Genomic DNA, 20,430 nt, shown 5'->3' with positions numbered 1-20,430 from the left:
CCTACAGTCTTAAAAAGATATAATTATTGTAAGTGAAAATACATTTTACAAAATAGGCAATCATTAACTTTAAAAATAACCACAACACAGAATATCTGAAATCCACAATGGTACTCGTAAATATGCACCTACTCTGCCATCAATTGGCCTTCTCTCAAGTATTGTTCTGGATAATTTGGATCACGGAGTAATAATATTATTTGGCTGTAAAGATTTAAAATTTGTTTCTTGTCCCTTGCTGTTTTATTCTATGCATAAGTAGGAAAAATTGTACAACCCCAAAAATGCTAACTTTTTCCATAAACTTATTTGCTTGACATAGGTCACTAATTACTTTCCCTGATGACGATTTATAGCTGTTTTAGGCTTTAATTTGTGCCAGGATATTTTCAGCTGAAAAGAAATTTTTGTAATTAAATTTTTGTAATTATTCAGTTTTTATTTCGTGTGATGAATTAACATCAGGCTAATACAACAATAGCTCTGTGAATGGTGTACATATAGTAGGAAGTCTAGGAAATGGCAGAGGTGTAATTATGCTGGTGAGGGAGTGAGTTTATGCACTATTTTCAGTATGGATTTATGACTGGGTTTAGTTTATGTAGCTTTACGGCACTGGTTCACGTGACTCAACTCATGTCATAGTACTCAACGATGAGGTAGAAGGGGCAACAAGGGAGATGAAATCAAGAGGTTATGATTGAAGAGGCATGAGAAGAACTGGAGGTAGGAATGAAAGTCAGAGGGGAATTCATATAATCAGTTAGGTTTGCTGATGACCAAGCTTCAGTTTGTCAGTCAGCCAAGGGGCTGCAAGCACTGCTGAGTGAATTGGAAATTCAGTGCAGTAGATAGGGGATGAGAATCAATATAAATAAAACAAAGGATATGCGATTTTCCAGATAGAAAAAGGCTAAGCTAAACATTGACATAGGAGGGCAAAAACTAGAGCAGGTAGAACAGTTAATTTATCTTGGATGTGCTTTGAACCAACAAGGTCATAGTAGTAGTGAAGTAAGGAGAAGAATTGTGATAGGCAAAGAGGCTTTCACAAGGAGGAGGTAGTTGATGACAGGGATATTGAGTAAGGATATTAAGAAAAGACTCGTCAAAACTTTGATATGGAGCATCGTGATGTACCGCGTGGAAACGTGGTCACTGAAGCAGGAGGATAAACATAGATTAGAGGCTTTTGAAATGTAGGAGTGGAGAAGGATGGAGAAGGTGAAATGGACCGAAAGGAAAACAAATGAAGTAAGGGGTATAGTGGGCAAGGAGGATTTCAGGAGTGGATTGGTTGATTTGAGAAGATCTGATAAGTTGGCGGGAGGGCGTTTGAAAGTTACAGAGGGACATTTGGGAAAAAGGTTGACGGCAGAATTATGGTTTTAGTGGATGGAGTAGAGGTCTTTTAGGGTTAATCGCAGAGATTCTAGGTCAGGGAAGTATGTGGTGCAAATTGAAAGAAGGTGGGTTTCCACTGAGGAGGAAGGTTTGGGAGTATAAGCATGTCTTCAGATCCTTTTGTTAAGGAGGGATTTAGGATAGCCTCGTTTGGGGAGGGAATAGTGTAGATTTGAGAGAAAATTATCAAAGGAGTTGAGGTCATTGTAGATTCTGTGACCTCTAATGGACACGGAACAAGGAATGGAGCATTTAGCGTGATATGGGTGGCAACTGTTATAATGTGAGTATTGTTCTTTGTTGGTGGTTTTTATATGTACAGAAGTGTGAAATTTTTGGTCTATTAATGATACATTTACATCTAGGAGGGTGATTTGGGAGGAGGAAACCGTAGAATTGAAGGAGACAGAAGACAAAGCATTGAGGTCAGAAATGAAAGTTTTCAGGGAATCAGTACCATGTGGGCAGAAAAGGAAAATATCATCGATATACCCGAGCCATAACAGAGGTTCCAGGGGTTGTTTTAACAGAATCAGAACCTCAAGAAAACAAAGAGAATATTTTGATTTATATATTGCTGTTAGTATGTAATTATATTAATAAAACTTAACCAAAAACTCACTTTCCAGTCTCATCAGTAGGTTGATTCATCACCCTAGTTTTTATTACATCTGCTGGAGTACCCAACACAGCAGCTGAAAAACCTGCACACACACTATGGAGTAACAAAAACAAAAAGTGGGTGAATTTGAAAATTAAAGAGCAACAATTGTTTAACATTACAGTTTATGCATTAAAACCCACTCACTACAGTTTAAAAAGCAGTTCACCTTAACATCACCCAGCACCTTACATCATCTTTAAGACACACTCTTTAACTCCATTCCTCAAAACGTTAACCATAACGAAGTGTGGGATGTAAATCATGCCAGTTCTATCATTATTGTTTGAAAATTGAAAATCGCTGACACTCATAAGGTGTCTCCATAATAAGGTATCTTCCAGGTAGGGTGGCTTGCATCCTCAGGTCCTGAGGGGGTGCTTCAGAATAAGTACTCCAAATTAAGAACCACAAATTTTAAGAGCAGGGCTCATTATCAACTTAGCAAATGAAATTACAAAATCATGGAAGGACAGCCAAAAAATAATTGCTTCAAATTACTCCTAGTTTTTTATATGTGGGTCATTCAATAAGTTTCCAGGAAAAAATTTAAAAAAAAAAACAAATTACTTAAGGTAATTTTTTACTTTTCAACATAATCTCCTTTTCACTCCATAAACTTTTCCCAGTATTTCTCCTACTTTTAAGCTGTCCAAACAGGATTTCAGAAGGTCCTCAAAATCGGCCTCTGTATTTTCTGCTAAGCCATTTTTTCAAGTTTGGATATTAAAAAAAAATCACTGGGAGCCAATTCTGGTGAATAAAGTGGGTATCGTAACAATTCTGACTTTAATTCTATAATATTCACCATCTAAACTACACAGGTGTGCACCAATGCATAGTCGGAAGAGAATTTTGTCCCTTGCAAAATGAGAATTTTTTTCTTGGTTTCTTCGCTCAACCAGTGAAATAAAGACACACAACGCTCTCCATTTATCATTTGTACTTCCAGCAAGTTATAAATACAGCAATTCAGCATGCACCCCAAAAAACCATGGCCCTCACCCTGTAGGCCCATTTCACCATCTATGCCTTTTTCTGAGCAGGATTGCCTTTAGAAACACACTGTTTCCACTGCTCCTTTGTGTCTGGAGTGTTGTAATGTATCCATGCTTTGTCCACAGTTATGTATCAAGGCAGAAACTCATCAGGATTGTGATGGAAAAGCACCAAATCAGCCTCCAAAACAACCATATAATTGGGTTTCTTCTACACTGAGAGCTACTGTGGCACCCATCTTGCTGAGATTTCTTCAAACCCAAATTTTTGTAAAAAATTGAAAACACTGTACTGTACCTTGTGATATGCCTATGGCCTCAACTATTTCATGAACTATGACCAGACATGCCATGAACTTCATCTAACTCTGCTTTCATCTCTTTTGGTATTAAACCTTTTAAATAGAAGTGTTTAATCACCAAATTAATTTACTTTTTCTATTTTACCAAATAAACAAAAGTTTTTTCTTCAATTGAAAATAAAAATGAAACCACATGATGAAAATAGTAGAAATTTTATCAGCAGTCTATTGAGAGATTAGGCTTACCATCAGCAAACCTTTTGTGATACTATGAGCACCATTTCTTGAACTTTCTAAAGAGTTATTGGGCAGCCCATGTAATTACAAGGTCTGTACAATAGGTATCGGGACAGGTTTACTGTAGCCTCAACAGAGCGGTGGATGGGGGTCCAACCAGTCAACTCGGTTGAGGGGTACCCCACCACTCAGGCGCACTTTAGTTCAATCGCCTACGGGCATGCGTTGAGACAGGAGGTGGATTTTTGTGACGTGTTATTGTTTGTGGTGTCGTCATCCCAGCATGGAGCAAACCATTGAGCAATGATACGCTGTGAAGTTTTGCGTTAAACTCGGGAAATCCACATCAGAGACCCTTGAACTCATTAAACAGGCTTATGGAGATGATGCCTTGAGCCGCCCAAGTGTTTTTGAGTGGCATAAAATGTTTGAGGAAGGCCAGGAGCTTGTCAAAGACGAGCACTGCGTCAGATGTCTGACGACTGCTCGAACCGATGCTCAGGTGGCCAAAGTGAAAAAAGTTTTGGAACCTGACAGGTATTTAATCATTGCCCTTATCAGTGAGGAGACCGGCCTTTCAGTCGGAACCATCCACACCATTGTAACAGAGGATCTTATGATGAGGAAAGTGTACACGAAGCTGGTGGCAAAAGTCTTGAGCAAGGAACAAAAACTGTCGTGGGTGGAAATTTTGCAAGAAATTTTGGACTGTGTCCAGGAAGATGAAGATTTTCTCGACAACGTTATTACCGACGATGAAACGTGGGAGTTCCAGTACCACCCGGAAACAAAACATCAAAGCTCAGAATGTTACACGCAGGGATCCCCACGTCCAAAAAAAGCATTGTTTTTTCGACTGACTGGGCATTATTCACCAGGAGTTTGTGCCAACTGGAACGACTGTAAATAGTGCATTTTACATGCAAGTACCGACACCCCTGCAAAATCGCCTAATGCACGTGTGACCAGCAATTGCGAAGAAATGGAAACTTCACCACGGCAATGCGCCATACCACAGTGCGATTGTTGTGTGGCAGCTACTGACGAAATTTGGCAGAGCAACGTTGCCTCAACCCCCGAACGGCCCCGACCTGGCTCTACCTGACTTTTTCTTGTTTCCGCAAATATAAAGGGAGCTCAAAAGATATCCGTTCGACTACATCGAGGCGGTTCAAGCAGTGATGACAAAGGCTCTCAACAGTATTCTGGAAACCGACTTCCAGCGGGCTTTTGACGAGTAGCAGACGCGCTGAACTAAGTGAATCAATGCAGGAGGAATGTACTTTGAAGATTATTAAGTTATTGCAATGATAACTGCAATAAATGTTGATTTTTGGAACCAGTCCTAATACTTATTGAATGGACCTTGTATGTGGTAAAACTGCAGAGAACAAGTCCAGTGCAATGAACTCAATATCCAGATTTGAATCCCACATCCAAGGGCAAGCAACCATATTACAACCTCACATATATGTTTTTAAACTCATGTAATACATTTTCATTTGAATACTGCAACTCTTAATGAAAATTTGATTCAATTATTCTCATAAATTAAACATTAGCTCCTTTCCAATTATGTACATTAATTTTGAAAATATTTCTTTTCCACTAATTAATAAATATATCTGAGTTGTATTAGCTCTTTAAAATTTTTAAAAAGGTAACTTCATAAGGAAATACACTACGCCCCAGTTCTAACATGGGTTTTTGGTGTTGGGTTGAGACCTGCTTTGTTCCACAACAGTGCTAGAACAGGTCCCTACATTTTCTTAGAAAAATCTTTGAGTTTCTAGGGTTCTAATAACCAATGTAATCCATCACTGTTAATAAACAAGCCACCCATAGCTTCTTATAAACTGCAAAACAATCATGTCAGTGGAAAAATCAAAAGAAGTTATTCTTTCCAAATGCTATACTTACATACATATTTATGCACAACAAAGACAAATATTCCTTCAGAGCACAAACCAATCATAGCATAATGTGACCACACTTGCATTCTTTATTGTTTTCCGAGGGGGTTTATTCAATGATTATATGCATTATTTTTTCAATCACTGGCAGACAAAACATACTCAGCAGGGAAAGGATTGAGACATCGGTATTTACAGCCAATGTATTTCTTGTAATTTCTTATGATGACAATATGAAGGAGCAAGAGATACAGAATATCCTAATTGACATTTATGAAATTTGGAATGGAATGGAATATGGAAATTACAATTATGTTATTTTTTTAATTTCAGAATCATCAGACCATTAGTTCATGAGTTTTAAAATCAATAAGATAGCCCTAAACATTTGTCACAGGACTCATATTTACAGCAGGCAGGCTGAATGAAAACAACATTTCAGGTAACAAAAGATAAAGCAATAATTCCTTTTCATCTTTTAATGAAGTAGACACATTTCAGTCCATGTGTCATAATGATGGCAAATAATTATTATAATTGTGCAAATTGAGAAAAAAAACAATTAGACCTAACGAATTTAGAAATTAAGAAATTTTATTTGCATAAACTCAACTATACCAGAAAAGGCAGTTTCATTAACCATCTGATTTTTAAAGCAGTTCCTCTTTATTTAACTTTGTACGCACACAAAAAATATTTTAGAATATTGCCATTTGTTGAAATATTGCTATAGCTATTTTAATTTCACAATGTCCAAAATTGTTACTGAAATCTTGTCATACCATAAATAACACATTATAATAGCATATGTTATTAATATCACGAACAATAGGAAATTTCTATTTGGGTTCACACATTAATTTCATCATGCTCATAATTATGGAGTTTCCAAAATATACTATATTCAAATGAAATACAAAATTTCACAAGTCTTCAACACAGCAAAAAAAGCCAATTCTATAAATTACTTATAAATTCCAATTCTTGGTGATTAAAGAAAGGAATAAGAGATGAAGTTCACCCAGACCTTTTTCTTCGTTCTTTTTTTGTCAATAATACTGTACATAAGTGCACAACTATCATATGCTCCAGTAATTAACTTTGTTTTTAAAACCCATTTCCAAGAGTTTATGTTCATTAATATCACAGGTGTAGAACATGCCATTTTTCATTAATGAATTGACCATTGAGGACCAACTCTAGGGTCAAATTCCCTAGCCAGGGTGATACTTGCCAGCCTCAGTGGCAGCGGGGTAATATCCTTGCCTAGCAACTCAGAGGTCATGGGTTCGATTCCCACTTAGGTGGATTTTCCTCCACCTAGGGTTTGGGTGTTTGTAATATCATTTAATGTAATATGTAGGGGTTCGGAGGAAAAAGGGACTTGAAAGTCTTAATCTCACCCAAATGAAGCCATTAAATAAATAAAATACTTGTCATTGGTAGTGAATTACCAATAAACTTCACTCACTATCACTGATTTTGATCCTTAAACTTGGAGGTAGAGATTTTCCACCTGGTGTCAGTGATGCATACAAAAATCCATTTGGTGCAGTACATGTGAGTTCTGATTTCTGAATTTTTGCCCAATTCAACCTGGTACATGACTAAAAAGAATAAATGTCGGGGTAGCAGATGTTCACACACCATTAACCATCAAAACATGTTAATTTTTCGTCTTCCATGTTCACTCCCTCCATCTGTCTTCTATTCTCTTCCAGATGCATTCCCTTCCTCGTCCCACTCACTCATTCATTTGCCAACCCTCACTACAAGTTGCTGATTCATGTACAGCATCCTAATTCTCTCTATTCAGTCCATGTCTTTCTTGTTTACAATCGATGTTATTTTCATCCAATCCAATTATTCAAAAACATTTGCCTAGTTTAAAATAGCAAAACCTTAATTCTTTGTATCTCTCTAGATATCACACTCCAATTATTCTTAAACATCTACCACGGTCTCTTGTTCTCTTTCTAAAACAAAACTGCTCCCCCCCCCCCATTTTCCCCTTCCATTTTGTTAACCATCCTCCTATTAAACACCTAAACACTATTTTGGCCATTTGCGAGATGAGGCTAACCATTTCATTCAACTTGCACTTGTTCGCATCCTTTTTTGCCATTGGCACCATAAGACTCTTCAGAAAGTCTTCCGGCTACTCACCTATTCCATGGATCTTATTGCATGACCACACTAAATGTCCTACGCCTTTGTTTTTTAAATTTCTTAAGAAATCTTAATGGTATTTCATTTCATTCTAGGCTGTAAACCTTAGGATTTACAAATGGCTTGAACCCATTCACTATAATGAAATTATGTAGCTCTTGTTTGATTCTCACTCTAGATTGCCCATCCTTCAGTTGACAGCCTGGAATTGAAATCTACAACAAATAGACATTCATGTCAAATGTAGTAGTAATGTCAATCAAATTTTGCACTATCTATTTGCATTGCAGATTTAACTATGATTGTCTCATAAAGTATAGATTTTCAACATTCAAAAGGTGGTATTTCCATCATCATGTAACTCAGAGGAATAAGACAAATATTTTGATGAAATCAACCAGATAATTCCATTTTCAATTTTTTAATACCAACACATACCTTATCCAAGAAAATATGTTAACTTGGCAGATCAATTCATATTTATTGTCCTATACTATGTGTACAATTTTTTGTATGATGCAGTCTCTGGACAAATAAAAATTATTATTATTATTATTATTAAATAAAGCCTGAAGGACTCAAGTTCATCTTGCTTAAGGGGCAAAAACTGTTAATTCACCATTTTATTGCAGTACATAAATATAATAAAATTATAAATAAATTTTACATGAAACATTGTCACCTGAAAACTGAATGCCACAAAAATCAGGTGATTTAACAAATTCTTCATTCTACAAATATATGACTTTAAATAATTTGCTTTTGGGAATATTATAATGCTTAATGGCATGGTAAGCACCAGCAGCACCAAATTCACTTGATTGTTATGAAACCGAAATTATACTTTTGGGCACTGTGCCCAAAGGTATAATTTCACTAATACAGAAGTTAAATATCTAGGAACGGATTATATAGCAATAAAATAAAATTATTTGACTATATTGTACTGATTCATAAGTACTAAATGGTGCTAAAATATGAAAATAGAGATACTTGACTGAAAACATGTATTTACTCACCATGGACAAATTTCCACAGCTACTTGGAATAGACTACCAAATTCAGTCTTCTCAGTAGTTCAATTAAACAAAGAAGATACAGTGTAACTCCCGTAGGAATTTCACCATACTTGGTGATAGATTTGATACTAGGTAGAGGCTGGTAGCATGTACACCAAGACATTGAGGATATTCATACAGGGGAATGTATTCAGATGCCGATTGGGCTATTGGATTAAAAAGACAAGGAAAAATGGATGTGCTATATAAGAAGGTAACAGAATCGTCAAGGAATTAAAAAAAATGGGCATAACAACGCCAATTATAGGAGATAGGACAGGAAATTCATTATCTGAACCAAAAGAGATACAGGAAAGGTATAGAAAAAAATGTCAAAAAACTTTTTGTTAAAGATATTACACCAGTACTTAAGATTAAGAGAGAGATTTTGATTTTAATACATAGGATAAATTGGTCCTAAGTATACAAGATACCCTGATTGAAAAAGAATTGAAATGAAGGTAAAAATATGGCTGGAATAGATAATATCCTAGCAGATTTACCACAGAGTTTAAGGGAAACTGGAAGGAGGAATTATTTTTGGCTCTGTCAGGGCATTTATTAGGAGGGAATTTTACTGGGGGTCTTTGTTAGGATATTAATAGTAGTCACAATCAAAGTGACCTTGAGGCAATTGAGTTGTAAGGCATGTGGCTTTGGACCATTCCTCATCTTAAAAAAATTCAAGTATGTGATAAATAACTATAGGACCTTAAATTATAATTGCATGTGGCAAAAGTAGTACTGAGCCATCAACATAAGCTTGGAGAATGGCAGATGACTTCATAATTGATGATCAAATTTTATATAGGATATAGAGATGAACACTTGAATCCATTGCATTAATAAGAACTTTAATAAGAAGAAATATGGAAGAATAAAATACAGCTGGATGCCTTTCCATACAGTATGGATTCTGACTAGTAATTTGCAAGAGTAAAGCAAATAAAAATATCACACAATATAAGATTAGACCAGGGATAAACATCTTAAAAAGAATCAGATAGTGATTTAAGATGGATAATGATTGCAGGGAAGTAAATTGAGTATCTCTGATATTTCTCATCCTTATTAACTTTTACGCAAAAAATAAATATAACAGATGCATGGAAAGGGGGTTAGCTATAGATCAAGCTAAGAAGAGAACTGGTGAAGAAATATATTGGGATGATGTAGCTTTAGTCATATAAGGGATAACTGTGATTACTATAAAATGTGAGAGCTATGGTATAACAATAGAGATTGCAAGGAAATAAAATTAATGAGACAAGAGAAGTCTCAGTTGACATCAAATGGAAAAGTTCAGATTTTTTCGACATGAATGAAAATTTTAGTGAAGGCATTAGCAGAAGAATTTCATTAGCACATGGTGCAATTACAAAGAAGAGAAAATATACAACATCTTTTCAACTAAATATGAGAATAAAATATTAGCACAGATTTTGGTACAGCAAAACTTCAACTTAAGTCAAATATCAAATTAGGACTAATTTAAAAGAAAATATGTGGAAAAGTTCAATTAACAGGGCAGTCTTTGAGTGAAAACGGGCTAAGTAATCTTTAAATAAAGAGAATAAATGTGCTGGCAAAAGACGCAGTTAAGAAGATGAACAAATTTATGACAGACTTAATGCAATGATATCAATCGAAGATCAGAAAAGAATTTGATTTTAGTGCAGTATTATATGGTTCCAGAACATTTTCTCTGAGGAAAGCGGATGAGAAATATTTAGAAAACTTCGGAGATGTGGGTTTGAGGGGATGAGGCTGTACATTAAAGCTGGATGTGCGCACAAATGAAAAAGAGGTACATATACTATGGAAAGAAAGAAGTTTTCGGGAAAAATTCATATAAGTTAGCAAAAAAGAGGCGGAAGAAATTCAGAATCAGTAAGATATTATAGGCTGTTATATAAGGGATAATAGCATGAAGTTGCATTCGATGGGGGAGGTGGCTGATTGCTAAGGTCATTTCCAGTATTGGAGCTAGGCAGGTAATTTGATAGAGAGAAGATTTTCAGAGAATGAGGTAAGAGTGAAGAGAAACCTGGCATTGCCCTACTCTAAGTGAAAAACCAAGGGGTATAGAATTTAATGTCCCATCGGATAGATGACATGCTCCACTTGATGGGCTATCCAAATGGCACCAGGAAGTAATCAGGATACCTCTGAAAATTCCACCACCTCCATGATTCAAAACCCGGTGGGACACCAAGGTGAAAATGAAAGATAATTGTCACTTTTCACATATGTTACCTAACATATCAAGTATTTTCATCAACTATTCCTACTGTCATATTGAGATATTGTTGAATTTTTAGCTTTTCTGACTGATATTGGGCTGTTAAAACACAAGTATTAGACTAATAATTCATAAATTAAGAAAAATACTGTAAAACAAAAACAACATTCCCAGGATCTACTTTATATTGACACTCAGAATTATTAATTGTTTGAGATATCTTTCAAGAGTTTAAGAAAGAGGCAAAGAGGCTAAGTTGCCAGTCCTTGTTTTGATCTGCTCGTGGATATACATAAAGTGCTTTCTGAATTACTGTTGCTTAGATTTTGGTTCGGTATTAATAGTTGAAATAAGGAAAGAGACATCTTATTGGGAATCACTTAGAAAATGTTTTATTCGTACCCCTGGAATCTTACTAATTAAATTTCTAACACTCAACTTAGATGAAATCGCATTTAAATTAAATACATGCATGCACATTAGTGGGCATTATGTATTAGATTTTGGCCAACAGTGACCAACCAGAAGTGACTATTTCAGCCTTTTGTCAAAATCTGACAATGGCGATGCCCAAATAAACATTTGAGAAGAGTGGGAGATCAAAGAATTATTAAAAAATCATTAAAAAACAGATATGTAAAAACCTTTAATTTTTTTCAAATAATGCTAGATAATGAAAGTCAGTTAAATAATACCTGCTAAGAGAGAAAATTGATGAGATCTAATAATCTAGACCTGTAACAAGGTAAAAGGGGTAATATTCACAAAAGACTGTACTTGACTTTGTCACCAAATATGAGAAAACTGCTCAATGAAATTCATGGAAAAAAAGGAAAGCCAACAATGCATACAAATCTTACATTTATTTACAGGAAAGTCAATTCTACACCAGAGATAGCCTCTAATAATACACTATAAACAAAATGGGTACCTTTCTGATGTTTTTGGGCATCCTGCAAAAGGAACTACATTGAATATTGCAATTTCACAGCCACAATATGAACACTCTCCATTCCATGAAAATTAATGTACCACCAGGCACCTACACACAGCACACTGCCCAAAAACCCTCATATTGGAGCCTGATAAGGGTTTTTGGAGGACTTCATAAAGACAGGTGTAATAACAGGCCACAGGCATACTTAGTTCACAGGGAATTTTAATCTCATGCTAGGTACAGACTCAAACTCAAACTCAAAAATTGGTCACAAAGTGTTTTAGATGGAGAATAATCCATTTGTCAGGGGCCAGATTCAGGGTGAATGAACACACACAAACACAGGGGTGCCAAACTACAGCAGGTTTTACTGATTACAACTAAAGGCCAATGGCATATGGCGTTTAGTTGTAATCAGTAAAAAGAAAGCTAAGAGTCTTACATCAAAAGAGTCCAAAAAGAAATAATCATAAATTGTGCACAGTGGTCATATGTGTTTCAACCACTAGATTGTCCTCTTAAGCACACAGAAGGAATGTAATCAATACAAAGACACCAACCTTTCGTTTATTGACACTGAAACAATGGAATTGGCGTCATAAATGGAATGACAATACTCACTGATGTGAATACCTATGTAAATCCTACCTGCATGTCAACCAATACAATCATCCAAAATCAAACTACTGAAATAACTAAAATAAAATTCAAATTCCTGAAGCAGACTTAGCTGTTGTTATCTGTACATTAACCACATAATTACTCATAGAAAAAAGTCACAAGGAATATAATGAATATATGACTTATATATAATTGATTTGAAATACCCGATCAAACAAACAAAAATCTGTTGTCCAATTAAATCATTCTTAAAATATGATGACATTAGCATAAGGAAAGTCTTACCTTGCCATAATATGTGTAATGTAATTATCAGGCAATGATGTATGAGCTAGGATATTTCTCTTGGCAGAATCATAAGTACTTAAATCTCCCAAATTAACTAGTGCTGCTCTTTGAACATTTGGTATTGAGCCTTTCCATAATCCTCTTATTCCACCTTGAGAATATATTTTCTGGAATGCATCAAGGGCTCCCTGGACCCTAATAGGTAAATAAAAACTTCATATCAGTACATAATATTACTAGAATTTAAAAGAATGAACTGTATAAGCAGGTGCTCAATTTAAACTTTGAAAATACAAAAGGATAAAAAGCAAAACTAATTATTGCATATAGAGTACATTACAAAATGAAACAGGTAGTTACTAAGCCTTGGTTTAGAGCTGATGCAGGCAGTATGCTTCCCAAATAAGGTTTCAAGCCCTGTCCAGAATTTTGCATAAGTATAAATGATGAATAATGGAATCGAAAAGAGAAAGGGACTAAAATAACACCCAGCAATGTTTTTGCCAATTTTAAATTAAAGGGATGAGTTTAAACTCATGCCTTTCAAAGAATCCAGAAAATTTTAATCCATTAGTACTTTATATATACCAAGTAAATGTCTGCACTGGCAAAGAGGCTGTATTAAGCATTGGTAAGTTCCCCACTACAAAAACACAATGACATTAAAATAATGAAATGCATGACAGAAATCTTTCTGTGGTTAAAAATAAGGATATAGAAGTGCTTGGCTTTAACAAAAAAGCTGAATATTAAGCATTGACTATTAAACAATTAAAATGTTGCTTCAGCAATCATTTAAAGTTTGGATGTTCCAATTACATTGGTTTAAATGAGATAAAATAGGGGGAAATATAACACAGCTTACATGCACAGTGCATGGATATTTAAGTTATAACTACAAGCTGGTAGACTTATGCACATACTTGCTTCAGAAGTTAATACATACACATTATTTATCTGTTAATAAAGCTTATAAGTAAGAAACATTGCCAGTTAGTATCTGATATTTATTATTTAACTAGAAGTCTAGAAAATTACCTACTCATGATTCCTGTTTAGCATGCATCCGTTGAAGCCCTGTATTTAAAAAAGATTTTTTAGAGATAGTTAAATCAAGCTGCTACTTTAAAAGAGAGAAATAAAAATGGAAACAACTAAATATAAAGCAGACTGGGATCATAAGACAGAATACATGTTAGGGAGGCAATATGTAATCTGTAATAAGACTCCATTAGAAAGGCAAGTATGTATTAATTAAATGCAAGGCATATATATATATATATATATATATATATATATATATATATATATATATATATATATATATATATATATATATATGTGTGTGTGTGTGTGTGTGTGTGTGTGTGTGTATATATATATACATATAAATATAAATATATATATATATATATATATATATATATATATACACACACACACACATATATATATATATATATATAACCACTAGGAGTAACATACTGCATCTGGCAAGCAAATAAAATAGAAAAATGAACCTTTATTAGAAGTTACAGACATAATATAACTTTCAATGACAAGAAATGAATCAATCATAATATTAATTTTATAAAAAAGCAATTATTTTCCGTAACCTCATCAATCACATCATGAATATAAAATAAAAGTATTATCGTAAATTGCAGCCAGATTACATTGCTGATATTTCATATGCATCACCTGCTGACTACAAACAAAAGTTTAATGTTTCTAGTTGTAAAAACATAAAATCTGATATTTAGTGACTCCTGATGCAGAGGAAAATGGGATTATAAAGAAATTGAAAACTTAATCACACATATACGAGGACAATTCGAAAAGTAAGGTCCCCTATTTTTATTTCATGAAAAATCAAATTTATTCTCAACTATGTGTAAATTGTTGGAAAGGTTGAACATTTAGCTATTTTTCTACATAGTCACCTTGATGATCAATTACTTTTTACATCCTTGTAAACAGCTTTTTAATACCAGCGTTGTAAATTTCTCCCGCAGTGTCACGAAGCCAACTGACGACTGCTTCTTGCACTTCCTTGCCTGACTTGATTTCTGTCCTCTAAGGTGTTTTTTGAGAGCGGAAAACAAGTGGTAGTCGCTGGAGGCAACATCCAGGCTGTAAGGAGGGTGGTCGATGATATCCCAGCCGAATTTATTGAGTAGGGTGGTTGTTTGATGTGACACATGTGGATGTGCATTGTCATGATACAAACACACTCCTTTGGTAAGACGCCTTGTTGTAACCGAGGACCTCCAACACAATATGCATGGAGAAGTAGCCACTCTCTTCATTAAGGCCTTCCTTTATCTCATGAAGGGTAATTCTCTGGTTATTGCGCACCACCTCGTCAATTGGAGCCACTGTTGGTTCCGGCAAACTCGGCCTCCCTGACTGCTGCTCATCGTGGATGTTTTCCTGGCCATCAAAAAACTCCCTGCACCACTTCTGCACATTTATGATGTCCATACCCTTCTCACCGTACACTTCCACTAAATGATGATGAATTTATATCAGAGAAGCAGCCGTCAGTTGGCTTTGCGATGCGGCGGGAGAAAGGTATGACGGTATTAAAGAGCTGCTTATAAGGATGCAAAAAGTGATTGATCCTCAAGGCAACTATGCAGAAAAATAGCTAAATTCTCAACCTTTCCAACAATGTACGCAAAGTGGAGAATAAATTTTATTTTTCATGAAAAAAAATAGGGGAACTAACCTTTTGAATTGCCCTCGTATATCCAAATTTCTCCTAAAATGGCAGTGTGTGCATCTTAAATGTAAATCATCATATTGCTAAACATATGCAACATAAATATCAAGTAAGCTATGATATAATGACAAATTCTCACATTTCATGAAGCTGCCCATAAATGCATGTCCCTACACATGGAGGGGAGTGAATGGGTGGTGGTTAAATAGAATGGTGGGGGAGAGGAGAAGGTTTAATGTAATGTAATCAGTAGAGGTAGACCTATTTGAATTTATTTTTTGTTACTATTCTTCAAAGTGAAGCATTTCCAGGCTATCCTTGGCATTTTTGCATATTACAAACATATGACATGCAGCTATCATGAACTAGTGATGAAAACAGAAAATCATAATTTTTAAATCTTTTATGTAAATGAATAGAATTCTTTTGCATGGATACAGTCTTCATGCCATTCCCTTCATCTTTACTTTATATTATTCACATAAAAGCATTTTCAAGCAGTTAAATATATATATGTACTGCATATTATCATTGTTTTCCTCCATCAAAATGTGTTCTCCTAAGTACAGAGATATTTCATAAGCTTAGTCAAATGCAGTGGTGATATTCACCTGGTACAGGCATGTCAGTTTGTAAAATACATTATTTAACTATGGGAGAGAGATCATATATCCTAATTCCAGTTAGTTCAATGAGAGAAAAAATAAAATTAAAGAAAAGTCTTTCTTTTTAACACTATATTTATCATATCTTTATTGAAGCAAAATACTGTAAATATTTCCAGTATTTTTTAGACTAAAGACTTTAAGTGGATGTGATCCTCATTTACTTTCATAATTTATTGATGTCTGGACAACACACAGAATGATATTAACATAAAAAAGTTAGATATAAAGTTATACTCTCCAAATGGGGCATCACTTTTTATCCAATTCTGCAAACAAGGCTGAGTGCTACCCTTATTTGTAGCTAATCTGGTTAAAGTACAGGGTGCGGCAACATAACTTTCCTTTTTCAAACCGTTTTGCATTTGAAACAAGGAAGTTATGTTGCCGCACCCTGTATTACCGGTTGTCATTTGCAAAATAAAAGTGTAATAACATATTTTGGTAACAAAATATTGTCCCTCAAACCCCTACAGAAAATCCTGTAGACACCCATGCATGCAGGTTGTTAAATGTTTTGAATATCACCCCTGCTTACATGTTTTTTTTAAGAAGTACAAGGCTGCATTTAATGAAATTTGATTACTTAAACTGAGGATTAATGAGATTACTCACTAAACACTAAAATGAGTCAATTTCAAAATTTATTATTCATACACTAAAAACCCATTAATATGGCAAGAATTTTACTATTAATGATACAATTAAAATAAAAGCATTAAAATTGACATCAAGTTATACATTCTGTTTTTTTCTCATTTAGTATTATCTAACCAAGGAAGAGTAGGCATAAATCCATACTCTCTTCAAAAGAGAATCCAAATTCCATAATACTTCTGTCTGGGGTCAGATTAACATCCACAAGTCCAAAAAGTATGGAAAGATGTAAGGCAATTGTTGCTATATTTACAGATATGTACTTCATATCAATATACACCAATATTATGCCCAACAATATCCACCAATATAATTCCATATTGATTTTTCATATTAGAGTTAGGAATTAGTGGGGTATTAAATCAGAATTTATTTCGAATGAATCACCTCAAATAGAGTTATAATTGAATAAAAATTTGAAATCAAATGGAAATAGTTTTTGAGGGAATCAAACTGGAATCATCAATTTTTATTGCCAAATCTAAAAATTATCATAATTCCAAAAATCCTGCTTGAAAACTTGATTGACAAAAAAATTGCTATTTACTACAGCCCCATAACTTGACTCAGAAGGTCACTGAAATGAACTAGGATAAAGAGAACAGTGAGAACAGAAAATCATCGGCTCCTTCACTCAATTGTCATTCTATTAATCAAGGTGTGGCTGGTGAAAAAATACTGTTGGCGGTAGAAACTCATTCTTTCAAACTATATGTTTTTATTAAATTTTAATTGGAATTTCCACATTATACTAGTTCCACATAAAATAATGCCATAACTGTATTGGATATAACAAGCTAGAGAAGTGGATCCATAGGATTATTTTATGGGAGTTATGAGGGTCTTTTAATAAATCCTTAGGAAAAAAAATGAATTATCTGGGTAGGTTTTTCAATTTTTCAATGTGATCTCCTTTTAACCCTGGACACTTTACCAATCATTTCTCCAACTTTTTCAAGCTGTTCAAAAAGTAAGATTTCGGAAGGTCCTCAAAATTATCATTTGTGTTAGTGATGGACTCCTTGTTTGACATGAACCATTTCTACCAAGCCATTTTTTTCACATTTGGGAAAAAAATCTGTACATTGCCTTGATGGAATAAAATTTTTTTCTTTGCCAAATGAGGGTGTTTTTTCTGGATGTCTTCACTCTAACGATGAAATAACAATGCATCATACTTTCTATTTATAGTTTGTCCTTTTTGCAAGTATTCAATGCAGATAACTCCTTGCGCATCTCAAAAAACCATGGCCATCATTTTGTCAGCCAATTTCACCATCTTCGCCTTTTCAGAGCCAGATTGCCTTTAGCAATCCACTGTTTCAACAACTTCTTTGTCTCTGGAGTGTATTAACGTATCATTGTTTTGTCCAATGTGTATGGATGCAGATATTCATCAGGATGGCAATGGAAGAGCACCAAACCAGCCTCCGAATCAATCTCATAATTGTATTTCTTCTCAACAGAGAGCAAACGAGGTACCAATATCCTATCGAGATTGTTTTCACATTCTATTTTCATGCAAAATTGAAAACACTGTACTATGCAATATGCCTGTAGCCTTAACTATCTCACAAACTTTGATCTGTCGATCACTGAAAACCATATTGTGGATTTTGTGAAACATTTTTGAGTAACTTTCACTTGACATCCCAAATGTTCAACATTTGCGGATGTACAACCATGTTTAAACTCATTAACTCAATTGTAAACAGTCTGAAACACTGCTGACATGTCATGAACTTCATCCAACTTGGCTTTCATCTCCTTTAGCGTTAAGCCTTTTAGTTCAATCATCACAGAAACTCTTTTCCATTTTTCAAAATTAACAAATGTTTGTTGCTTACATTGTTTATGAAAATGAAACCAAATGATGGCTACAGCTTTAACAGAACTCCAGTGAGAGACGGGGCTAACTAAAAGTAAAACTTTTCCAATTCCCGCAGGGTTATAACTCATTAGGTTATAGGGAAAAAGACAACAGATAACTGTTTCATGTGACAGCTACATCAACAAGAGAGGAATTATGCTTCAGCCATGGACTTAGTAGATAAGGGGCTTTAGTTATGTTATATAATGACTGAAGGTCAAGAGGGGTGCCATTACTTCAATATTTTGAGATCCACTCAGAAAATTGTTACTGAAGTGAGTTCTCCAATCCCCTTTACAAGAGTAAATTTCTACTGATTAAATAAACCTTCGTCTACCTTATATTCTGAGGATGTATGTTAAGAACATAAAATTTTATTTTAAGAAACATACTAATGGGTTTTTAAAGCATAAATGTAAGTTCTAATATAACCATTTAGGAACACAACAATTGTTACCTACACATCCAATGTTTCAATGCATCCAGTCAAATCCTGCATTTGAGAAAAAGAATAATAACACAGTTATTGGGCAATATAACCATTGTTTGTTCAATTTAACAACCTCTATCTAACAACAACATATAAAGCCTCTATCTAAACCTAAATGAACCTGAAATATCAATTGGAGGTTGAAAAATCATAATTCAGGGGCTCTCTGACTTAAAGGTTTATTAATGGCTTACTAGGATTCTGTAAAATTAAATTGTGTTATAAAAATTTTAAATTAATATATTAAATTATATTTCTATGTTTAGAATTGAAAATCAGTTAATGCAGGACAATTATTTTATCTACCTTGAAATTTGCATTTATCAGAAATGTGATAGGCACCATATTTAAACACAATTATACTGATTACAAATTTGGAAATTCAAATATTTGTCAATTTGATTCCTACTGCCAGTGAGCTAACTACTTGAGACAAAACACCTAATACATTTAACCTCCATTACGACTGCCTCAGAATGAAGTAACATGGCTACTGTAGTAATTGTGAATAGTCAGTGAGCAAGTTCAGATTTGTTTGCAAGACGATAGAAATTCAACGGGATGTGTAATTTATCTTTATATTAACCTTTAACTTTTCTAGCATTATGATTTGAGGTAGGTTTTCAATGGACACAGACTGCACATATCTCCTACATTTCTTAGCCTGACCTAATAACACAAAACCTGACACCCTATATGACAATAAACTGTTCTTCAATTCCTTACTATCTCTAAGGTAGTCTCTTCATACTGATCATTGTTACCCATGTGTTGTTTCTTGACTTCCTTATTTAAAATTCTTTTCAGCTATTCCCTTGTAGTGAAAACTTCTTCACCTAATGCAATTCTTCTTCTTTTACCTGAAATACTATGACCATCTTGGTCCAAGACGCTTCCAAGATACATTAACTGTTCTACCTGTGGCCTCCTATTTTGATCAAGTTAACAGTTTCAGGCTTAACTTTATGGAATTCCTTCATGATGAGGGTAAAAAAATAAGAGAAACTTTACACTTCCACATACTTTTGATGTGTGGAAAGGTAAAGTACACCTTACTTCCCCTACCTTACTCCCCTCTTGGCACCTGACTATATAAGTTGAAAAATTTCGTTATATTGTACCTGATGATAATGCGCAGCATCGAAACCATGGTCGTAGAACATTAAAAGTGAGTGGAAGTGTAAAATTTCTCT

At 34.5% G+C, this 20,430-nt stretch overlaps 1 protein-coding gene across 2 annotated transcripts in view; it reads right to left on the bottom strand.

Annotated features, from left to right (window-relative positions):
• The window catches only part of Ucp4A (Uncoupling protein 4A), a 49,107-nt gene that overhangs the window by 891 nt on the left and 27,786 nt on the right, over window positions 1-20,430 (bottom strand). For both annotated transcript variants that reach the window (XM_071587965.1, XM_071587964.1), the window contains exons 6-7: window positions 12,828-13,025; window positions 2,027-2,119 (exon numbers count right to left, since the gene is read on the bottom strand). In XM_071587965.1, coding sequence (XP_071444066.1) covers window positions 2,027-2,119; window positions 12,828-13,025 — 291 coding nt within the window. The remainder of the gene's footprint in view (window positions 1-2,026; window positions 2,120-12,827; window positions 13,026-20,430) is intronic.

Source organism: Hetaerina americana, unplaced genomic scaffold, assembly GCF_022747635.1.
Source record: "Hetaerina americana unplaced genomic scaffold, ioHetAmer1.1.p SCAF_3, whole genome shotgun sequence".
Classification (NCBI taxonomy): domain Eukaryota; kingdom Metazoa; phylum Arthropoda; class Insecta; order Odonata; family Calopterygidae; genus Hetaerina; species Hetaerina americana.
The sequence above is the reverse complement of the archived record's forward strand: the minus strand, read 5'-3'. Positions and strand labels throughout refer to the sequence as shown.